This window comes from Citrus clementina, unplaced genomic scaffold, assembly GCF_000493195.1.
Source record: "Citrus clementina cultivar Clemenules unplaced genomic scaffold, Citrus_clementina_v1.0 scaffold_7, whole genome shotgun sequence".
Taxonomy (NCBI): domain Eukaryota; kingdom Viridiplantae; phylum Streptophyta; class Magnoliopsida; order Sapindales; family Rutaceae; genus Citrus; species Citrus x clementina.
This window is the reverse complement of record NW_006262075.1, coordinates 8,825,931-8,844,969: the sequence shown is the minus strand read 5'-3', so window position 1 is coordinate 8,844,969 and position 19,039 is coordinate 8,825,931. Positions and strand designations below refer to the sequence as shown.

The 19,039-nt window shown below is 33.4% G+C and overlaps 2 protein-coding genes across 3 annotated transcripts; one reads left to right on the top strand and one right to left on the bottom strand.

Annotated features, from left to right (window-relative positions):
• Positions 1-3,220: 3,220 nt before the first annotated feature.
• LOC18037001 (putative FBD-associated F-box protein At5g53635) lies at positions 3,221-6,601 on the bottom strand. 2 transcript variants are annotated; one of them, XM_024181348.1, is made up of 4 exons: positions 6,362-6,446; positions 4,786-6,018; positions 4,489-4,677; positions 3,221-3,760 (listed from the first exon to the last, which is right to left on the bottom strand). In XM_024181348.1, exons 2-4 carry the CDS (start codon positions 6,004-6,006, stop codon positions 3,542-3,544), a joined length of 1,629 nt encoding a protein of 542 aa, XP_024037116.1. In that variant the 5' UTR covers positions 6,007-6,018; positions 6,362-6,446; the 3' UTR covers positions 3,221-3,541. The 2 variants fall into 2 exon arrangements, with proteins under 2 accessions (XP_024037116.1, XP_024037115.1); XM_024181347.1 differs by having other exon boundaries at positions 3,223-3,760; positions 6,327-6,601.
• Positions 6,602-11,303: 4,702 nt separating this feature from the next.
• LOC18037732 (malonate--CoA ligase) lies at positions 11,304-18,837 on the top strand. Its single transcript, XM_006426879.2, has 17 exons — positions 11,304-11,774; positions 12,427-12,596; positions 12,856-13,047; positions 13,132-13,294; positions 13,401-13,489; positions 14,094-14,163; positions 14,314-14,366; positions 14,462-14,569; positions 15,058-15,156; positions 15,384-15,476; positions 15,808-15,885; positions 16,207-16,308; positions 16,627-16,717; positions 17,351-17,424; positions 17,606-17,782; positions 18,337-18,390; positions 18,536-18,837. Exons 1-17 carry the CDS (start codon positions 11,594-11,596, stop codon positions 18,578-18,580), a joined length of 1,839 nt encoding a protein of 612 aa, XP_006426942.1. The 5' UTR covers positions 11,304-11,593; the 3' UTR covers positions 18,581-18,837.
• Positions 18,838-19,039: the final 202 nt, after the last annotated feature.

Sequence of the window (19,039 nt, the reverse complement as noted above, 5' to 3'; positions counted from 1 at the left end):
GGTCCGAGCCTCGAACGACATATAATGTCGAGGTTCGTTTCAATGCAATATTTCTCAAGTGACGAAATGGGTTGATTCTAGGGATGCCAAGAGTCCCTTGTGGAGATTATTTGAAGATTAATTTTATACTTAATTTCTTATTTAGAGAAAGGATAAAGTCTTTTTTTTTTTTATCAAATTTCCTAATTCAAGGGATGGGGATGACGTAAAATCCTTATCCTCTCCCCATTTTTTCATTTCCCAATTTTTATTTTTATTTTTTTGTAGAAATATTGGTGAATAAATAATAATATTTAAATTGTAAAATATTAAATATCTCAATGCCCACAACCCCATAAGTTCACAATCCACAAATTAACTCCTAAGCCACTCTCTCACAGTTTCACTCATCCTTTCCAACTTATTCATGCCGCAGCCAGCACCTATCTTGTCCCCATCTCATCATAGTCTAGTAGCATGTCGCATTCTCATCTCATTAATTTTAAGTATCTATATATAGCCATTTCTTTTATTTCATTATTAAAAGTAATTTCCTTTTCTTCTTGTTATAAGATTATGAAGATTGACAAAGATAATTATTTTGATGATTTAGTGTGACTTTTGTAATCGATTAATATTAATATAAGATATGTTGCCAAACTTTAAGTAAAATTTTAATTTAATATGATTAAATCAAGTTTGAAAATTAAAAACTTACAAATTATTCGATAATTGACGACACTCAAGGATGCTCTATTATTATTCAGAGATCCTTATTCCCTCCCCTCAAGCAATTTTGACAGGAACGAGGAGGAGACGACGATATATGCAAAATATCGGAGATTAGTACGAAGATGTTGGTCCCCTTCCCTATCCTCTCCATTGTCATCCCTAGTTGATTCGACTAATATCACTTTGTAATCAAATTTCAACCAATTGTTTGTTTACTGAGAAAAATAAGTTGTGTAAACTGAATTTTATTTGTTTAACTTAATTAACGAGATTTATGTACAAGAGGGTATTTATAGTACTAGATAATCAAATATAACTAACTACTTTATTTGCAAAGCTAATTTCTAGCTGCAACGTAACAACTCATCTACGCCTTCTAATTCCACTTGATGTATAGAGAAATGATCTAGTATTGTAAGTGTTCGTGACATGTCTGTGGAATGTAGTACTATATGAGCTTCCTTGACAAACTAATTTAATTTTATGATTTGCTATATTTGTTTGTTTGCAGTAGCTTTGTCCCGATACACAAGAGCCAATATTCTGATTCTTATTGCCTACAATCTATCAACAACAGGGCTACAATTATTATCGCAAGCAGGTCCATATGAGTGAAAAAAAAAACAACTCTCCATGAGATGGAGCATTTATTGAAGACAAAGGAACTGGATTATACAAGTGAGTGAAAAAAAAAAAAAAAAAAAAACAAAGTAAATTTAGAGTATTAATGTCAATTGCCTTCAAATTGGCACAATGTGTAATCAATAACTCCTTAAGTAGATTACTTGAAATCATGACCTTATCAAGGCCACGACCGTACTCCACGTTCAGTGTCTCGAGCAAGGGAGAATTTGAAATAAATTTATGGAACTCTTGGTCCTCAAAAATGTCACCAATCAGTTCCAAATCATTCAAATGTGGACGCCCAGCCATGTCAATCACACACGAACCCATTCGCCGATTCTCAAACACAAGCCTAAAATTTTTTAAGACTTCGAACACCAATTTTAATACTTTCAATATCATCTTCATCTTCCCAGGATACTTGAATGCACAAAACCTTGAGTTTGAGAGGTTTAAAGATGCAAAAGCATTTCAAACCTCGACAGGAGTGAAAAGACAATTCTTCAAGCAAAGGGCATTCACTGGTATGCTTTTGAACCACCTGATCAGTTAGACGGACTTTGACTAGAGTTAGCCTTTTGAGAACATATAAGCTTAAAGTATCAGAAGGCTGCTCCAACTTACAATTTACTAGCCTGAAAGTAGTTAACGAATTGGCAGAAAATATTATCCGAGGCAAATTGTACTGTCTGTCTCTACTTGTTTGGATATCGACATCTAATCTTGGACCCCATTTTGTACAGCCAAACATATCCATCCGCCAAGAATAGAAGAATACTCTCCAAAACCAGCAAGGCTTAGGAGTATCCTAAACTTCTGCATGCGAAACTTAAGCTTGCAGAATCTAACTAGGGAAACATGAGCTTAATTTACGAGATCCCCAAAATGTTTATAAAATCTTTCATCATAACTATCGTCATCAGTTTCTGAATCATATTCCCTCTCTGTCCCTACAAAATCAGTTTGATCAAAATCCAAGATGGGAAATGATGCTCTTAAATACTGCCATCTCTTCGACAAAACACTAGTTTTTGCTATATCTTCTGGGTTGAGGTACGACATAATGTGGTGAATTATAAAAGGAAGCAAGTCTGAGATTCGATCCATGCCGTCAGTGATGCCACCTACTACTTTAGAATCTGCAATTACATACGATTCCATCACTAATGCAATAAATAATTCATGTTTTTTTTTTTCCCCATGCAGTCCAGCAAATATTGATGGCATATATGGGGGAGACAAATTGTAATCAAAAGGTGAACAGATACATAATCAGGCATGTCATAGGTCAGCTGGTTTTGAATGGGCTTTACATCCTCAGTCACCTTTGTTTGAGTAATAACAGAGGCCAGAGGGGAAGGGTTCAGTGCTTGATGGTTATGATTTCACATCTCCATCCAAACCTTTACATAAAAAATAAAAACCCTCAAACAGACTTGCATATATATATATATATATATATATATATATATATATATACATACATATATATATTAATTATTTATGAGAAACAAAGTGAAAAAGGGAATGAGAAAATTTTAAAAGTAGATAGTACTGATAATCAAAGACTGTTACCAGTAAATGTTAGGGTAAGACTGATAACAGAATTGACTTGAAACAAATTGACTAATGTTGGATGGATGATAGAGGCTGTTCAGTAAAGTTTTACAAAATCATTTTACTGCAATTTTAAAATTATAATACTTTTCAACCAAAAAAAAAAAGAAGAAATAATAATAATAATACTAAATTATAATGGCAATTACCATTTACTTCTCCCGAGGTTTAGCGTATCGTTACTCCTTACATATTCTCTCTTTCTATAGCTTTTATTTGCCTAATGTAAGAGAACCATGCATCGCCTATCATATAAAGCATTTATAAAGCATATGTACAAATACATACCACAATTATACAAAACGACATTGGCCGACAATTATTAACATATTTCTTTTAAGTACTGTATATAAGCATATAACAGTAGACATATGAAATTGGTACATATTTTCTTCCTCAATCTTACCCTCCCGCGGTACTAGAATCCAGATCACTACCTACACCAGCATCCAGCGGCCATCAGCAAACCCATAAATGCAGTAGATTGGCAAAACATTTAGACAATTTCAATACATGATTGAAGGAGATAAAAAGTGTTTTGAACATTGTCATTTTAATACTAAAAGCATTGAACAATATGATGGAAGGGTTAATCATATGTAGGAAACGACCACTCTAAACGGAATCGAAGAGTTTCACTTGGACGAGTAGACAAGTTGTCCAGCAAATTGTCTATATCCACAGGCTCATTGTCTTCTTTCATTTCTGAGCTGCTAATCACAAAACCTCTCAAGTAATGCCGCCAACACTTCATACGAAGGGAATTGCAGCAGTACACATATTCATTCATTAGTTCCATGCACAGCCACTGGTTCAGCCAAATGTCAATGCGTTAGTTAAAAGATGGTTAAAATAATGAAGTTTAAGATGGTGAATAAATTATGTTATTATCTAGCAATCGACTAGCAGGGATTAGAGATATAATAGCTAAAATCCCAAATCAGAAAATAGACAAGCTGCTATTGCTCTTCGGCATATAACAACTACGATAAGCCTTTATCACTATGATAATCCCTGATATAGAGAAAGGGGAAACAAGTGAAAACAAGTACATTTTTTTTTTCCTTTCTTTTATAAAGGACTTTCAGCTAATTGCGAGATTATATATTATCTTACGATCCTGTACTTTATTGCATAAGAAAATAAAATAGTATATTAATAATTAAAAAGCGGCATGTTCAACAGTGCAAAGATTTCCACAAAAGAAACAAAATGAACCCTGTTTAATTAGGATCTATACAAGTCATTCGAAAAAAGAACTCTACAGAGAACAACCTGGGTCCTAGCTCAACACCCTCTCCAATTGAGGGCCAAAAGAAAAAGGAAAGTATCATAAGATCATGTAGTTACAACACCAAGAACTATTGTTAGTCAAATTGAACCTTTTTTGCGGGGAAACTTTAACAGTTAAGAATGGATGTTACTCAATTCTATTTTTCTCTCTCCTTGTGATAAGTTAAAAAAGCAAACCAATAGCTCCAATGAAACTTTCACTGAAATAGATCAATGGTAGCATTTATGATAAGATGAACATACCTTAATGAATTTGTTTCTGTTCTCACCCCCACTTGTTATAGACAAAAACTTGGGAAAACAAATCCAGAAAATACCGTCCAACAAAGCCGCATATTTTGATGGCAACGCATCCGTATATAGAGACAAACACTCAACTCCACAAGGTGGTAAAGGCGGAATATTCTGGAAATCCTCTAAATTAAATGTAGTCTGGATATTCACAACAAATAAAAAGAAAATTAAAAAAAATGAAAAGATGAAAGATATGAAATACGCATGAAATATTAGTCATAAATAATAGGGATTTCATAGACATACCCTCATTGACGAATCAAATATGGTCAGCTCATCAATCTGGTTGGAAGCCGAAAGAAATTCCTTCATGTTAATGTACCAGCTAACATCGGCAGCTCCATAATTGAATGCAACTCTCCACGGACATGAAGCAGTTATTGAAAATGTAGGAACCGGATTAGATACGTAAGTAAAGGAAAGCAAATTTGGAGTAACAAGATCAATTGCCTTCAAATTGACACATCTATCAATGCATAATTCCTTAAGTCGATTACTTGAAATCATAATCTTTTCAAGGCTACAACAGAAGCGCAAAGAGAGATTCTCGAGCAAGGGAAAATTCGAGATCAGATCATGAAACTCTTGGTCACTAAAAGTCTTACCCACTATTTCTAAGTCTATCAATTGTAGACACCCAGACAAGTCAAGCACATGCGGCTCTAAATGCCAATCCTCAAAACCAAGGCTAATTTTTTGAAGATTTGGAGCAACAATTTTAATACTTTCAAGATGATCTTCGCCTAGAGTCTTCACGATACGAATAGTCTTGAGTTTGAGAGGTTTAGAGATGCAAATATATTTAATGCCCCAACAGGAGAAAAGGGACAATTCTTCAAGCAAAGGGCATTCACTCATAAATTTCTGAAGAATCTGCTCATTGATATGGACATAGTGTAGGGTTAGACTTTTGAGAAATGGTAACCTCATGCTATCAAAAGGTTGCTCCAACTTAAAACCACCTAGCTTCAAAGTGGTTACTGATTTAGCATAAAATATTGTTTGAGGCAAACTGTACAGCCTATCTTTCTTTGTCAGAACATCAACATTTAGATCTTCCACCCTATGCTCTACAGCCTCCAATATCCACCTGTCTAGAATATCAGAAAGATCCTTAACCTGATTAGGGCTAATGAATATCCTAAATTTCTGCATACGAAACTTAAGCTCGTAAAACCGATGCAAGGTAACATTAACAAATTCAACAAATTTCATCGTCTGTTCGTAATGACTTTCAGCATAAATCTCCAGATCAAGAATATCTAAATCCCCGTCCCAAAATTGTGTTCCTAAGTAGTCACTTTGATCAAATTCCAAGATGGGGAACGACGCTCTGAAACAACTCCATCTCTTTGACAAGATGCTAGTTTTAGCTACATCTTTAGCAGAGAGGTACGACATAATGTGATGAACTATAAAAGGAGGCAAGCTCGAGATTCGGTCCAGGCCATCAGTATTGTCACCCATAACTTTGAAAATCTGCAATTTTCATACATTTCCATCACCAGTGCTATTAATAATTCATGCGTTTATTTACAAAAAAAAAAAAAAAAAAAGACACAAAAAGGGGGCAAGAATATTCTCAATTTAGCTTTTTGAACTTCAGACAGTAAACATTTAACTGTCAAAAAATTTCGTGCCAAAAAGAACACACAGTTCTAAATAAAATAGATTAAACTTATTAAAGAAACATAAATCAAACAAATTATATAATGGGACTTTTAACCAAAAGAATAATTAAAAAATAAAAAATAAAAAATAAAACAAGCACATTCCAAGGATGTTACCAGTTAATGCTGTAGCAAGAGCACACACGACTCACCAAGCTGCTCGAGTAAGACAGTTGATGCGGAAAGTAACCTTGAGGGGCATTTGGTAAAGCCCTAAAGCTTTTACAAAAGAGAGGAACTTAGGTGCAACATGTGCTGCGTGCGTGTCATTTCGTTTCGGAGCTCATCCAATATAAGTTTGACACCCATTTGTGTTTCCAAATTTGAAATTCCCAATACAAGTGTCAAAGCGGCGGTACTGCGTTTGAGTATGAGTATGACCTAAATAAGAACTAAAGAAAAAACAAGTTGCCGAACCTATTTAGCAAATAGATCATAAATTTGGTGAGCTATATATATATATATATATATATATATATATATATATATTAAGTTACAACTAATGTAACTTACAATTAATGTAACATGATATTAGATTCTATTATTATATTACTAGCTTTTACATATTTTGTAAGATTTGTAAGTTTCATAAGTTGTAACTTAACAAAATTCTTTTTTTTTTTTTATCGTTCAATACATTAATATATTTTATCTAGCGGGTCAGTTTATGAGATATTATTTTAGTAGCTCAACTAATTAATAACCACAATAAAAATTATATAATTTTTTTTATTTTTCAAATATATACTTTTACCAAATTGTCTTTCCCATAAATTGGGATCTTGTTAAGTTACAACTAATGTAACTTCTAGTTAATGTAACATGATATTAGATTCTATTATTATATTACTAGTTTTTACACAGGGAAAAAGCTCTTGTCATCCCTAGGGTTTAATATAATAGCTTATTTATTTTTACTTTTTAAACAATAACTCGTTTCATCCTTATTTTTCAAATAATAACCCAAAATAACCTTCCATAAATTTATAATTAGTCTACTCTATAATTTATTGAGGACAAAATAGGATTTTCAGTTGAATAAATGTAAAGCTTTTTAAAATAAAAATTTGAAGAATAATTAAATAACATTTGACTTTTTGTATAAATTTAAAATTTAATGATAACTTAATGAAACAAAAATAATATTAAAGAATTTGCAACATGTGTGTGTGTGTGTTTATTAATTTTTTTTAATGAAGTCAACTAAATAATAATAATAATTCTTTTCAGTCAGGAATCATTGTTTATAGTAAGATCAAGAATAAACTAAAAGATTAAAAAAAAAATACAATCCAGTGCATTGTATTTTATTCAGTAGTATTTTTAAATATATGTTGTAATGTATTTAGTACATATTTTCTAAGTAAATGAAGGAGTTTGTAATTACTTTTGATAGAATAACATTACTGATTGATTATTTATTTGTTTATCTCGACCATATTAAAGTTAAGGATAAAACAAATTACTCTAGTGCCTGTGAAATTCATGTTTTTTTTTGGTCCTAAATATATATATATTTACATATTATTTAATGTTATTATTGTTTATTTATTAAGTTATCCTTAAAGCTAGATGTTTTTTATTTGTGTTAGAGAGTTTATTTTAAAATAATTCATCATTATTTAGAAATCTTATTTTACCTTCAATAAATTATATAATATAATAACAGTAAATTAATGAAAGGGTGTTTTGGGCTATTGCTTAAAAAATAAGGATGAATGAGCTGTTTTTTAAACAATAAAAATGAAATGAGTTATTACATCAAGCCTTAGGGGTGAAAAAGACATATTTCCTTTTACATATTTTACAAGAGTTGTAAGTTTCATTAGCAAAACTCTATTTTTTTTCTCTTTCAATACATTTATATATTTTATCTAGCGGGTCAGTTTATGAGATATTATTTTACTAGCTCAACTAATTAATACCCACAATAAAAATTATTTATTTTTTTTAAAATATATACTTTTACCAAATTATCTTTCCCATTCAAACGATTTTATATCACTTTAGAAAAACAAAAAGCAATGAAAGAACATATGGCATGTGCACTCCTACGGTAGCACTAAACAAATTTTCTTCGGTTTGCGGATCAAGTAAAAATTTTCAGATGAGTGGTACTTTTAAAATCCTTCTGACACCCCTTTCAAATTTATTTCTTAAAATACCCCAACTTAATTTATAAGTACAAACCCATATAGTAAAATTAACCATAATCCCATAGAGTTTCACCCTAAAAAAAAGTATTTTCTTTTTAGTTTTTATTTACATACAAATCACTAAATTTTAAATTATTATATTTTTATTACATAATTTCTACTTTATAACTCTAAATTTTTATAATTTTCTCAAAAAAAAAAATTTTTTTCAATCAATTTATGCAATAACGTGGATGTTAAAAGTTCGATTTAAAAATAATAATTTAATTAAATTTCCATTTAAAATAAGAGATGAATCAAATGCCTTTGGTTATTTAAGTAATTTCAGTTAAAAATGGATTTTATGATGAATCTGGACTCAGTTTTCCCTAGAAAGTACAAACCACTATTCAGAGAATTCAGTTCAGTTGCCTTTTGGGCCTTACTAAATGGACAAGAAAGAAACGGATCTATTTTCTGCGAGCCCAAACTGACTTTCTACAATTAACATAATTCGTTTGAGCCATGCACAATAACATACAAATGAAACCGGAACATATTTTCTTCTTCAATTCTGCCTCCATGAACTAGAATCCAATCACTCCATATACCAACATCCAGCCTCATCAGCAAACGTGTAATTGACAAAAAGGTTTAGATAACTTCATAAGAGGTTTGCAAAATAAATAATACATTCAGGATGTTAATTGAAGACTACCGTTGAACAAGATGATGGAACGGCTAATCATATGAAGGAAATGACCACTCTATAAACAGAATCGAAGAGTATCACTTTGACGGGTAGACAACTTGTCCAGCAAATCATCTACATCCACAGCAAATCATCGTCCTCTAAACAGAATCGAAGAGTATCACTTGGACGGGTAGACAACTTGTCCAACTTCCTTCGTCGGATGACAACACTGCAAAACTTGGCGGCATCGAAGAGTTCTAATTTGCAAAGACGTTGCAGTAAGGAAACAGGAGAGGAATGGCCTAAGATATCCCACATTCCTAACATTCAAATTGGTTTCCAGTATTTGCAAGGAGGCCCTTGATCAATTATCAACGCAGCTTCAGTTACACCAATCACCACGTAATCTCTTCTTCTCCTCGACCTCTTAAGATTGTTGCTATTTGTAAACTAATTAACAAGTGATAATAAATGTTTAAATCATTTGACAATTCTTGCAGGCGTAAGAAGAAATGTTCTTAGTGATATCCAAGTTGTCAAATCTTGTTTTCACTAGCATTCAGTGACTGTCTTGAGTTATTCATGTCTGATGTCGATACAAGAAAAACGGACAAGGTAACTGGCCGTGCACATATCTTATATGTACTCCTCTTCTTCTATGCTTGTTTTTGTTTTCTGTCACTTCAAATGATCTTGCTATTTATGATGAACTAATATTACAGGTGCAATGGATGCTTGATTCCAGGGGGATGCGTACATTTGTTCAAAGGACGGTACAACACACAAACTTTGTGGAATTAGGACGAAACACGCTACCTTGAATATCACGAAAGTGTATGATGTTGGATTTTCTCAACCTGGATACCTACTGCCTAGTCATCAGAATATTTTACAATTACGAATATTCAAGGCATGTAAGCGTTTCAGCCATGCTAATTGCTTGTATTTTCAATTTTTCTTCATAGTATCAAGGGGGGAATCAATACTGAAGTTGCTGAATAATAACACAAAATGTTGTCTTCGCAAGCATCTCGAGTAATTCATGTCTGCTTTGATGTTGCACAAGGTAACTGGCTTCTTTTTTTTTTTTAAAAAAAAAAATCTTAGATAGTCTTCGATGAATACCATTTTAATTTCTTTTAAATACCAAGAATTAACATAACATGGGCAGCAAGATACGTGATTTCAGATGCCACAGAATCAGTATCAAATTAAATACAAGGATATTTCCGGTGTCAAGGAGCACGTCGAACATGATGATATCGCATTCACTTCTCATGGTGAATTGGGAAATCCAAGTCGAATGAAGGGGGACGAGTCAAGTGCTCTGACGTCTGGTTTTCGACGGTTGATCTTGAGACAGGCAGGTTGAACATGACGTTATAGCATGGCTGATCGGGAAACCTGTTGAAGATGTTCCATTTCAAAATTAGTAATTTTAAATAAGAAAATCAGTTAAATTCTGTTATGCTGGCGTGGCTTGACCGTTAGCAGGACAGTTAAGTTAGTTTAGATTTCCGATTCCAGAAAACGGCGTTTTGGGGCTGATTTTATGAGTCATTTCTGATTAAATTGAGAGAAAGAAAGTGCTTTGAGAGTCTCTGTAAAATTAATCTTTGATACGTAATCTCTTTTTTTTTTTTTTTTTTGTGAATAACAAAGCTTTCATTCTTCTTCCTTTGAGTGAATATAGGCTGCGATGCGAAGTGTGAAGCTTCCAAATCATGGCGCGTTAGTGCATTCCGTAATGCCATAAGAGCTGGGCCGCAACATTGTTGGGGTTATAATTTTTTTATGGGTTGTTTCTAAGCGAATGTCAGGCTTTTATTTTTTTTGAACAAATTTTGGGCTTACATTAAAAAGAAATCCTAATTTTTACTTTGTTTACATCGGTTTGCAAATTACAATATTAATAAAATATTAATAGCTTCTTTTTTCTAAAAATTCTTTATTTTCTAGAAATTTTTGCCGTAAAAAATTAATCGATATGATATTTATTTCTCATTCAATTTTTTTTCATTTAAATAAAAATTATAAAATTTTATTTTTATATTTATCTAATAAAATACCTGAAAATCGAACATAAATTTTTTAAAAAATAAATTTAATAACAAGCCTGAAATATATAAAATTTCAGATTTAAGGCCTTTAACAAACAAGCCTCCTAGTCTAGTCATTAAATTCTATGCAAACAAAAATGATAACTGTTGGAGGTAATTTTTGGCCACACATAACGTTAAATAACGAACTTTCGCAGAACTAACCAAGCACGTTGCCAAGAATTCAAAACAAGCTTAATCAATTCGAAAACCAATTCCATATGCTAAGACAGCGCCATTTTCAATTCACGAAGCCAAAATCAATAAAAAAAAAAAAAAAAAAATTCAACCCAAAAACTAACAAGAAGCAACTGAATTGAAGGCTCTGCTAGTACTGCCGCCTAACTGTTTTGGCCAGCATTGATTGACCGATCAAACCAGTAAAAAAATTTATTAATACCCGCATAAATTTTCCACCTAATTTCTTTTTTTCTTTTTTTTTTTGTAATAAATAATATGAGAACTAGCCCCTCATTAAAAGCTATCACCGTCTTTAACTTGAGGAGATCATCTTCGTCTTCGTTTTTGCATACTTGTCGTTTGGGCCGGGAACGTCTCTTATTTTCTAACAATTTCGAAGCTCTTTTCGCCAGGAGAACGACCCCGTTTCGGTTCCCACAAGCTCGCTTTCGCTCCTGTAAGTGGCTCCTTGTTTGTATTTTGTTTGGTTATTTGTGTCTGGAATGTTGGTTTAATGCTCGACGAAATGCCTCACTCGGTTTCCGTTTTATAGTGATTCGAATGGATAATTGTTTTTATTTATTTATTTTTTTGGGGTACTGTTTTGATGTTTGCATGTGTTAGACATTAAGTCTCTTCTTTGTTAAATTGTGGGATCGTTGATTTTTACTTTAAATATTGATGAATTCTTGAACTTGATTGTGAAATAAGTTCCATTTTAGGACCCTCATATGTGACCGTGTATGAAATGATCATCAAATTTTGAGGAAGTTTTGCGAGTGATTTATCTAGCATTGTTCCAGACAAATAAAAATATAAAGAAAAGAAACAGTGTGTCTATTTGCTGGTTGAATTGTAAATTTTAGTGTTATTTCAGCAATTAATTAGTAAATGTTTGATTATTAATTAGCACTCCTCAACATACCTCAAGCTTATTCTGTTTTCGGCTTGATTGTATTGGACCTAAGATTTATGGCATGGGACAGTTTGAAGAAATTTTGTGCAAAAAAAAAAATCTAAAAAGGGTTTATTTCATGGTAATATGCGTTATACATCAAGTTTGCTTAACACTCTACACTTTTATTTTATTTTATTTTTATTTTTTGCAGCTTTTCATTCTAATTCATTTATGGAGGTCTTCAAAGCTGCATACAAAAAGCGTTCTATGGCTCGTGACAGTGTTGCAATTAGAGCAGATCAAAAGAGTTACAGTTATGATCAACTTGTGTCATCTGCATTAAGAATATCTAGTCTCTTGTGCAGTAATGACCTTAAAACTGTGAGTTTGAATCACCTGTTCTGATGTTCTTTGATCTTGCGTAAGTGTGATTACTTGTTAATACTTAAAGTGTAACAGTTTTCAGTCATTTGTACTCTTAGTTATGTTTGTCAGTGCACGTGTATTATTAATTTGGTTACATATTCATTTACCCTCTGTGTTTATAGTCTGATATACATGATGTGTCTATGCATTGAAGGAGTGAGTTCCAGTTTCATTCATCTCTCAACTTTGAAAATTTCTATCATTTTATATTCAGACTAGTGAAAAGACCAAAAATGAGAATTCAGCTGTGCTAGCTGGAGGATGTGGAGCACGAATAGGAATTGTGGCGAAGCCTTCATTTGAGTTTGTTGCAGGAGTACTTGGGACTTGGTTCAGCGGATGTATTGCAGTTCCACTTGCACTCAGCTACCCTGAGTCTGAGCTCCTGCATGTGATGCATGATTCAGTACGCCCTGATGAAGTTCCCTTCCTGTAATCATGTTTTTAGTTGTGCATGAAAATTTGAACTTTCGTTTAAATTTGATTGTAGGATATATCCATGGTTCTAAGCACTGAAGATTATCGTGAGGTCTTGCAAAGCGTTGCTGCTAAGAGTGGTGCTAAATTTTCTCTAATTCCCCCTGTTCCCAACGTATCTTCAGAGACAACAGTGTTTGATCAGTCCCAGGCTGAAAAAATGGACGGACAACGAGGTAGCCTAAGGATATTCAATAATCAAATCATATGGGCAGGTTTCGGTAGCTCATGAAATTATCTTGTGATCGCATAAGAAAAGTTATGTTATTTCCAATGATGTAGGTGAGGATCCAGCGTTAATAGTGTACACGAGTGGGACAACTGGGAAGCCTAAAGGAGTTGTCCACACACACAAAGGCATTGCTGCACAGGTATTTGCCTAAGTATTACATATCTCATGACTTTTGGCTCCCACTTTATTATATAGTTCATTTCTTGTCTTTATGCCCTGCGGTAAACTTTAAATAAAATCTCATACTATCAAGACTCGTATGCAAAACTTAGTTTATTTAACGTAGAAAATTTAATTCTTGACAGCCACTCTCTGAAGAATCTATCTGAATATTGATTTTATTTTACTTTTAATTTTTTTGCACTTGTACAGATTTTATAATATGATGCATTTTGTTTCATTAGTTGGCATTTGCGGTTTCTAAACCAATTTTAGCAGCAATTATTTTATCCAAATTCTGTGCTTGAAGGCATTTTTGTGGGAGGAGATATATAGCCATTGATAAAATCCAGCCAAAGATGTGAGGAGGCATTTTAGTGAAATAGCATTTGTGTTTATGGTGGAGTTCGAATACTATTGTTGTCCATTAAAACAATAAGTTAAGCTTGTGGCATCTATGGTTTTTCAACACTGTTAATAGCTATCCCTTTTGAATTATGCATTGTTTTCTTCCCTTGACTTTAGTTTCTTACTCAATGTTTATTTCCGTGTTAACACTTGCTGCAACTTTGATTCAATTTCAGGTTCAAATGTTAACCGAGGCTTGGGAATATACATCAGCTGATCAATTTTTGCATTGTTTACCACTACATCATATCCATCGAACATATCTATGCTGAAAGCTACAGTAGCTGTTTTTCTTATGATTATAGGTTGAACATTCCTCTTGCTAGGTGCTGGCGTTTTCTTACTTTGTGTCTTACAAATACATATGAACATATTGCTCCTTAACTTACGGTATACATGTCCATGGACTTTTCAATGCCTTACTTGCCCCGCTATATGCTGGTGCCACAGTAAGTCATTTTGCACTATATATATTCCTTTTGTTTTATCTTACTGAACAATTACAAATTGTTTTGGTTGTAATTGATTGATCATGCCACTGAAGGTTGAATTCATGCCAAAATTTAGTGTGAGGGGAATCTGGCAGAGATGGCGTGAATCATATCCAGTGAATGGCAATGGGGCTGGTGACGCAATAACTGCTTTCACAGGAGTAAGATTAGTCTTTACTTTAACCTTGTGAAAGCAAATGTAGGTTATTTTTATTCTGACAGGGCAGCGCTTATGCCTTTTATACTTTTTGTCATTTTTGAAAGGTTAAAATATTTTGGTATGCGCATTGTAACTAACTTGGCTGTTACTGTTGGGTAGTTGGTTATAAGATTTTATTTTCATCACTACCTTTACATGCTACGTAATAAGATCATTTAGTGTTTCCTTTGAAATTGCCAAGATTATAGTGTGTTTGAATTAGTGACAGCAGTTTGCGCATTGTATCTTGTAATATTTATTCAGCTTGCTATTTAGATTTCACTTCTGAAGAGATAATTAATTTACAAATAAAAGAAAACATTTCAATTATATGTAATGCATTGTAGTTCTTGTCATGTGGTTTAAATGTGCTAAATTCAATTTTTTTTTGTATAGTATTGTTAAACTCAATGTTGGATTGGTATAGTCTAATCTTTTGTATTAACATAGGTTCCAACAATGTATACACGATTAATACAAGGTTATGAAGCTATGGACACAGAGCTGCAAGCTGCTTCAGCTTCTGCCGCAAAACAGTTGCGCCTCATGGTTTGTATCCTGGAAGGTTCCATTCATTAGTCATTTAATATGTTTAATGCATTTTCTTGTTCTATATTGACTCAAACTATGCAACAATATTGTAGTCCATATAGTATATAATAAAATATAGTAATCCTATCATGTAAATTGGCATGTAAATTTCATTTGGGTTTAATCCTGTGAAAAGCCAATGGATGAGTGTTTGTAACAGTATACTTTTCATCTCTATTCCGCAGATGTGTGGGTCATCCGCACTCCCTCTTCCTGTCATGCAACAATGGGAAACTATCACAGGGCATCGCCTTTTGGAACGATATGGCATGACAGAGGTAAGCGAACTCATATTTAAGACCCTTTTCTAGCTATCCTTTTATTTCATGTCTTGTAGTATATATATACTTTTTAAAAAGAGCACTGTTATTTGCCCATAAAGGCAACAACAGAAGGGCCAGAGAAACGGCACACCCCCCCACCCCCTGCTGCTGCTGTTTTTGTGACCTACTTGTTGATTCTTTTCTACCACCCACAAAACATGGACCAAAAAATAACAGCTGGTGGGTGGCATTTCTATGGCCCTCCTGTTGCCTTTATGGACAATTATTATTTTTCTAAAAATTTACAAGTATCAACATGGTTATGATGTTGGTTTGATTTCTTTAGTTTGTCATGGCAATATCAAATCCCTTAAGGGGTGCACGAAAGGCAGGCACTGTTGGCAATCCACTTCCTGGTGTTCAGGTTAGTATGATCCTTCTGTTGTAAACTTCAACCTTAATTGAAATTAAGTGCTGCATAAATTTTATGGAAAAAGAAATTTAAGAAGTTCCATAACTTATAAATAATTCATGCATATGCAGCTAGATAATAGTGACGTCAAAGTAATGACAATTACTGTCTGGTATATTATCAATGAAGAATATTAATGTTCTTTAATTTTTTCCTCTTTGAAAGGAAGAATATTAGACTTCTGGTGCCTATTCTTCCTTTCTCAATCAGAATTACTCTGTAATCTGTCTTTTTTAGTGCAGATTTTCTCTGACATTTTTGTGTTTGTGATAGGTCAAGATTGCTGAAGATGAAAGTGGTAGTGATGCAGCAGGAGTAGGAGAGATTTGCGTTAAAAGCCCTTCTTTGTTTAAGGAATACTGGAAACTTCCCGAGGTATTCATCTGTACATATTTTTCTTTATCTTCTGTGTAGTTGCTCATTTATCTCTCAGACTGTCCAACATAGACAGACATATGCAGCCTCTTTCTCTTCTCATTTCTATTAATAACTAATATCTTGCTTGTAGGAGTCACGCACCCTATCATCTTGCTTATATTAGCTAAGTTCTGCTTTAGTTTATATTGACCTGGAAAACTCTAGCATTTATTTTAGACAATGAGTATGAAACTGCTCTAGTTGCGTAAGATTTCTACTACATGAAGTACGAAAAGTTCATGTAATTTCATTTCTTGCTTCTTGGATAACATGTAGGTAACAAAGGACTCATTTACTGCTGATGGATTCTTCAAGACTGGGGACACAGGGAAACAGGATGAAGATGGATACTACATCATTTTGGGCCGTAAGGGGATCTACTTTCAGATTAGCTTAGTACTCTAATTGTTTTGTTGTTTGTAGACCATAAGCATATCCCTCTGTGTGTAGCTTTTTGCTAATGACTTAGGATACCTATCATGTCCTTCTCAACATGCATTACGTAATTTGCTGTTGTTTTGGTGCTGCTGGTGGTTAGCAAAATGGCTTGCTCCCTTTAGCTGATGAACTTAAAAAATTGTCTTGTTTGACCAGATATGTATATGAGAAAACAATGAATTCACTGTTACATACATGTCTAAATATTGAAATGCTGGTGGTATTAATGTTTCTTTATAACTTTATGATCATGCATATCTATCTAATTTTCTGCTGCTAAGAATCCCATACTCTATGATAAAATGCCATACAATATATATATATATATATATATGGTCATTGTAACATACAGGTCTATATGTTGGGGCGCGGGGGGGGGGGGGGGGGGAACAGATTTTCTGTCACGAGTGAAAAAAATACGTGAAATGCACTTTCTGAGTTTATTACAGATGTTTATTGTTGTACAATTTGTTAAGATGTATTGCCAACAGCATGTGTTAGTGTTCAGCAGTTGTTAACTGCCTTTTCCCATTAAAGTTAATAATTTGTTACTTTTTGATAGGTACTAGTGCTGATATTATGAAGGTTGGTGGATACAAATTATCTGCATTGGAAATTGAATCAGTTCTTTTGGAGGTAATCACTCATTGTCCTCTCAAACTGTTTCTGTTGTTCTTAACGTCTCCTCATTTCAAGCACATATTTTTCTCTGCTTTCAAAAGTTTTCCTTTTCCCAATTGGAACAAAAAAAAGTAAGAAACCAAGAAATTATTTCAACAAAATAATATCTGAGAGAAGAAAAACTTCTTTTGTTCAGCATCCAGCTGTAGCGGAGTGTTGTGTATTGGGCTTGCCAGACAAAGACTATGGAGATGCTGTAAGTGCCATAATTGTGCTTGAAGAAAAAGCAAAGAGAGATCAAGAGAAGTCAAAGCCTGTATTAAGCTTGCAAGAACTCTGCACCTGGGCTAAAGACAAGCTTGCGCCGTACAAGGTATTGCTGCTTGACCATCTCTCAATTTGTTTTCTTTTTCTCTTCCCCTTTAACTGGATAGCTGTGGATAAACTAAAATTCGTTGATGGCATGTTTTCATCATTTGTTTTAAAGTGCATCCATATTGATGTGAAGGATGAAACACAGACTTTTTCCGCTCTTTAAGATTTCATAACGTTAGTACACCCCTCATTTATCATTCCTGCTAAAGCCTTAGACGAGATTCATACCAGGTTGCAGATTTTATTAGCTGCTTCTGCTGCCTCAGCAAGCCAAAAACAGCCAGAAATACTTGTCTTTTTTCCCTTCCTTTCATTATTCCAGCTTATGTACCAAGTAGGCATCCAAATAAGTTTCTGTTTCTCTCCTTTGATCTAGCTCTCATGTCCCATATCCATCTCCTATTTTAGCCTTTTCATCTTTCTTCGAGTAGTTTCGTGGTTGAGAATCCAATTCAGTTCGAATTTGCCATGCATGTAATGTTTATTTTCATTAATTCGTTCAAACGGATTCAGGCATTCATTTTAATAACTGCTATGCTTATTTCTTTTCAGCTGCCAACTCGTCTGTTCTTGTGGGACTCTCTGCCTCGAAATGCTATGGGAAAGGTAAAGTGCAAGCCTATCTCATTTCTTTTCTCACGTAAACTTCATTTCATGTCCTTTTACTAAAATGGGAAACATATTTAAAGGGAGAATGTAAAGGTTACTAAATCATTACTTTTATTCACTTTTTCTTTTTGGCCACTTTCAGGTGAACAAGAAAGAGTTGAAGAACCAACTGGCTGCACAACAATAATTCAACTTAGCTGTACATTAATTATAAGTGAGGAATGCAAGAATGAACTAGAAGAAACATTTATTTTTCATTCTTTTCCTTTTGGTCGAAAGATCCCAAGTGAGAAGCTTGTAATAGTCTTGTATAAATTATATAGGCTAGAAAGAGTTACAGCTGATTTATGTCAACTATCTATATTTTACTTTTGAAAAATACTTCAAATATGCTTGTAGAACCTATATCTTCATACAGATTTTACGAATTATTTTTGCTAATTAGTAATTCCAAGAGCTTATAATTGGAAGCTGTCTTTTATTTATCATGTACTTTCTTGGGAGAGAGAGTGAAAGATTTGTTCCATTGTTGCAATAACAGACAGCATATGTATTGTTGATTCTGTTGCTAATCTGGCAAAAAGGCTGCAAGATTATTGAAAGGTTGGCACAATCAAGATCGCCGGGGTGATTGGATCATTCCTAG

Bases quoted from the DNA above. Each gene is read 5' to 3' on its own strand.
- LOC18037001 (XM_024181347.1), bottom strand. From the start codon at position 6,006: ATGGGTGACAATACTGATGGCCTGGACCGAATCTCGAGCTTGCCTCCT. The intron at 4,678-4,785 runs GTATGTCTATGA...GTGAATATCCAG, and splicing joins TATTTGATTCGTCAATGAGG to ACTACATTTAATTTAGAGGA. The intron at 3,761-4,488 runs GTATGTTCATCT...TGGCTGAACCAG, and splicing joins ACAGAAACAAATTCATTAAG to TGGCTGTGCATGGAACTAAT.
- LOC18037732 (XM_006426879.2), top strand. From the start codon at position 11,594: ATGAGAACTAGCCCCTCATTAAAAGCTATCACCGTCTTTAACTTGAGG. The intron at 14,164-14,313 runs ATATCCATCGAA...CTTACGGTATAC, and splicing joins GCATTGTTTACCACTACATC to ATGTCCATGGACTTTTCAAT. The intron at 15,477-15,807 runs GTAAGCGAACTC...TGATTTCTTTAG, and splicing joins AACGATATGGCATGACAGAG to TTTGTCATGGCAATATCAAA.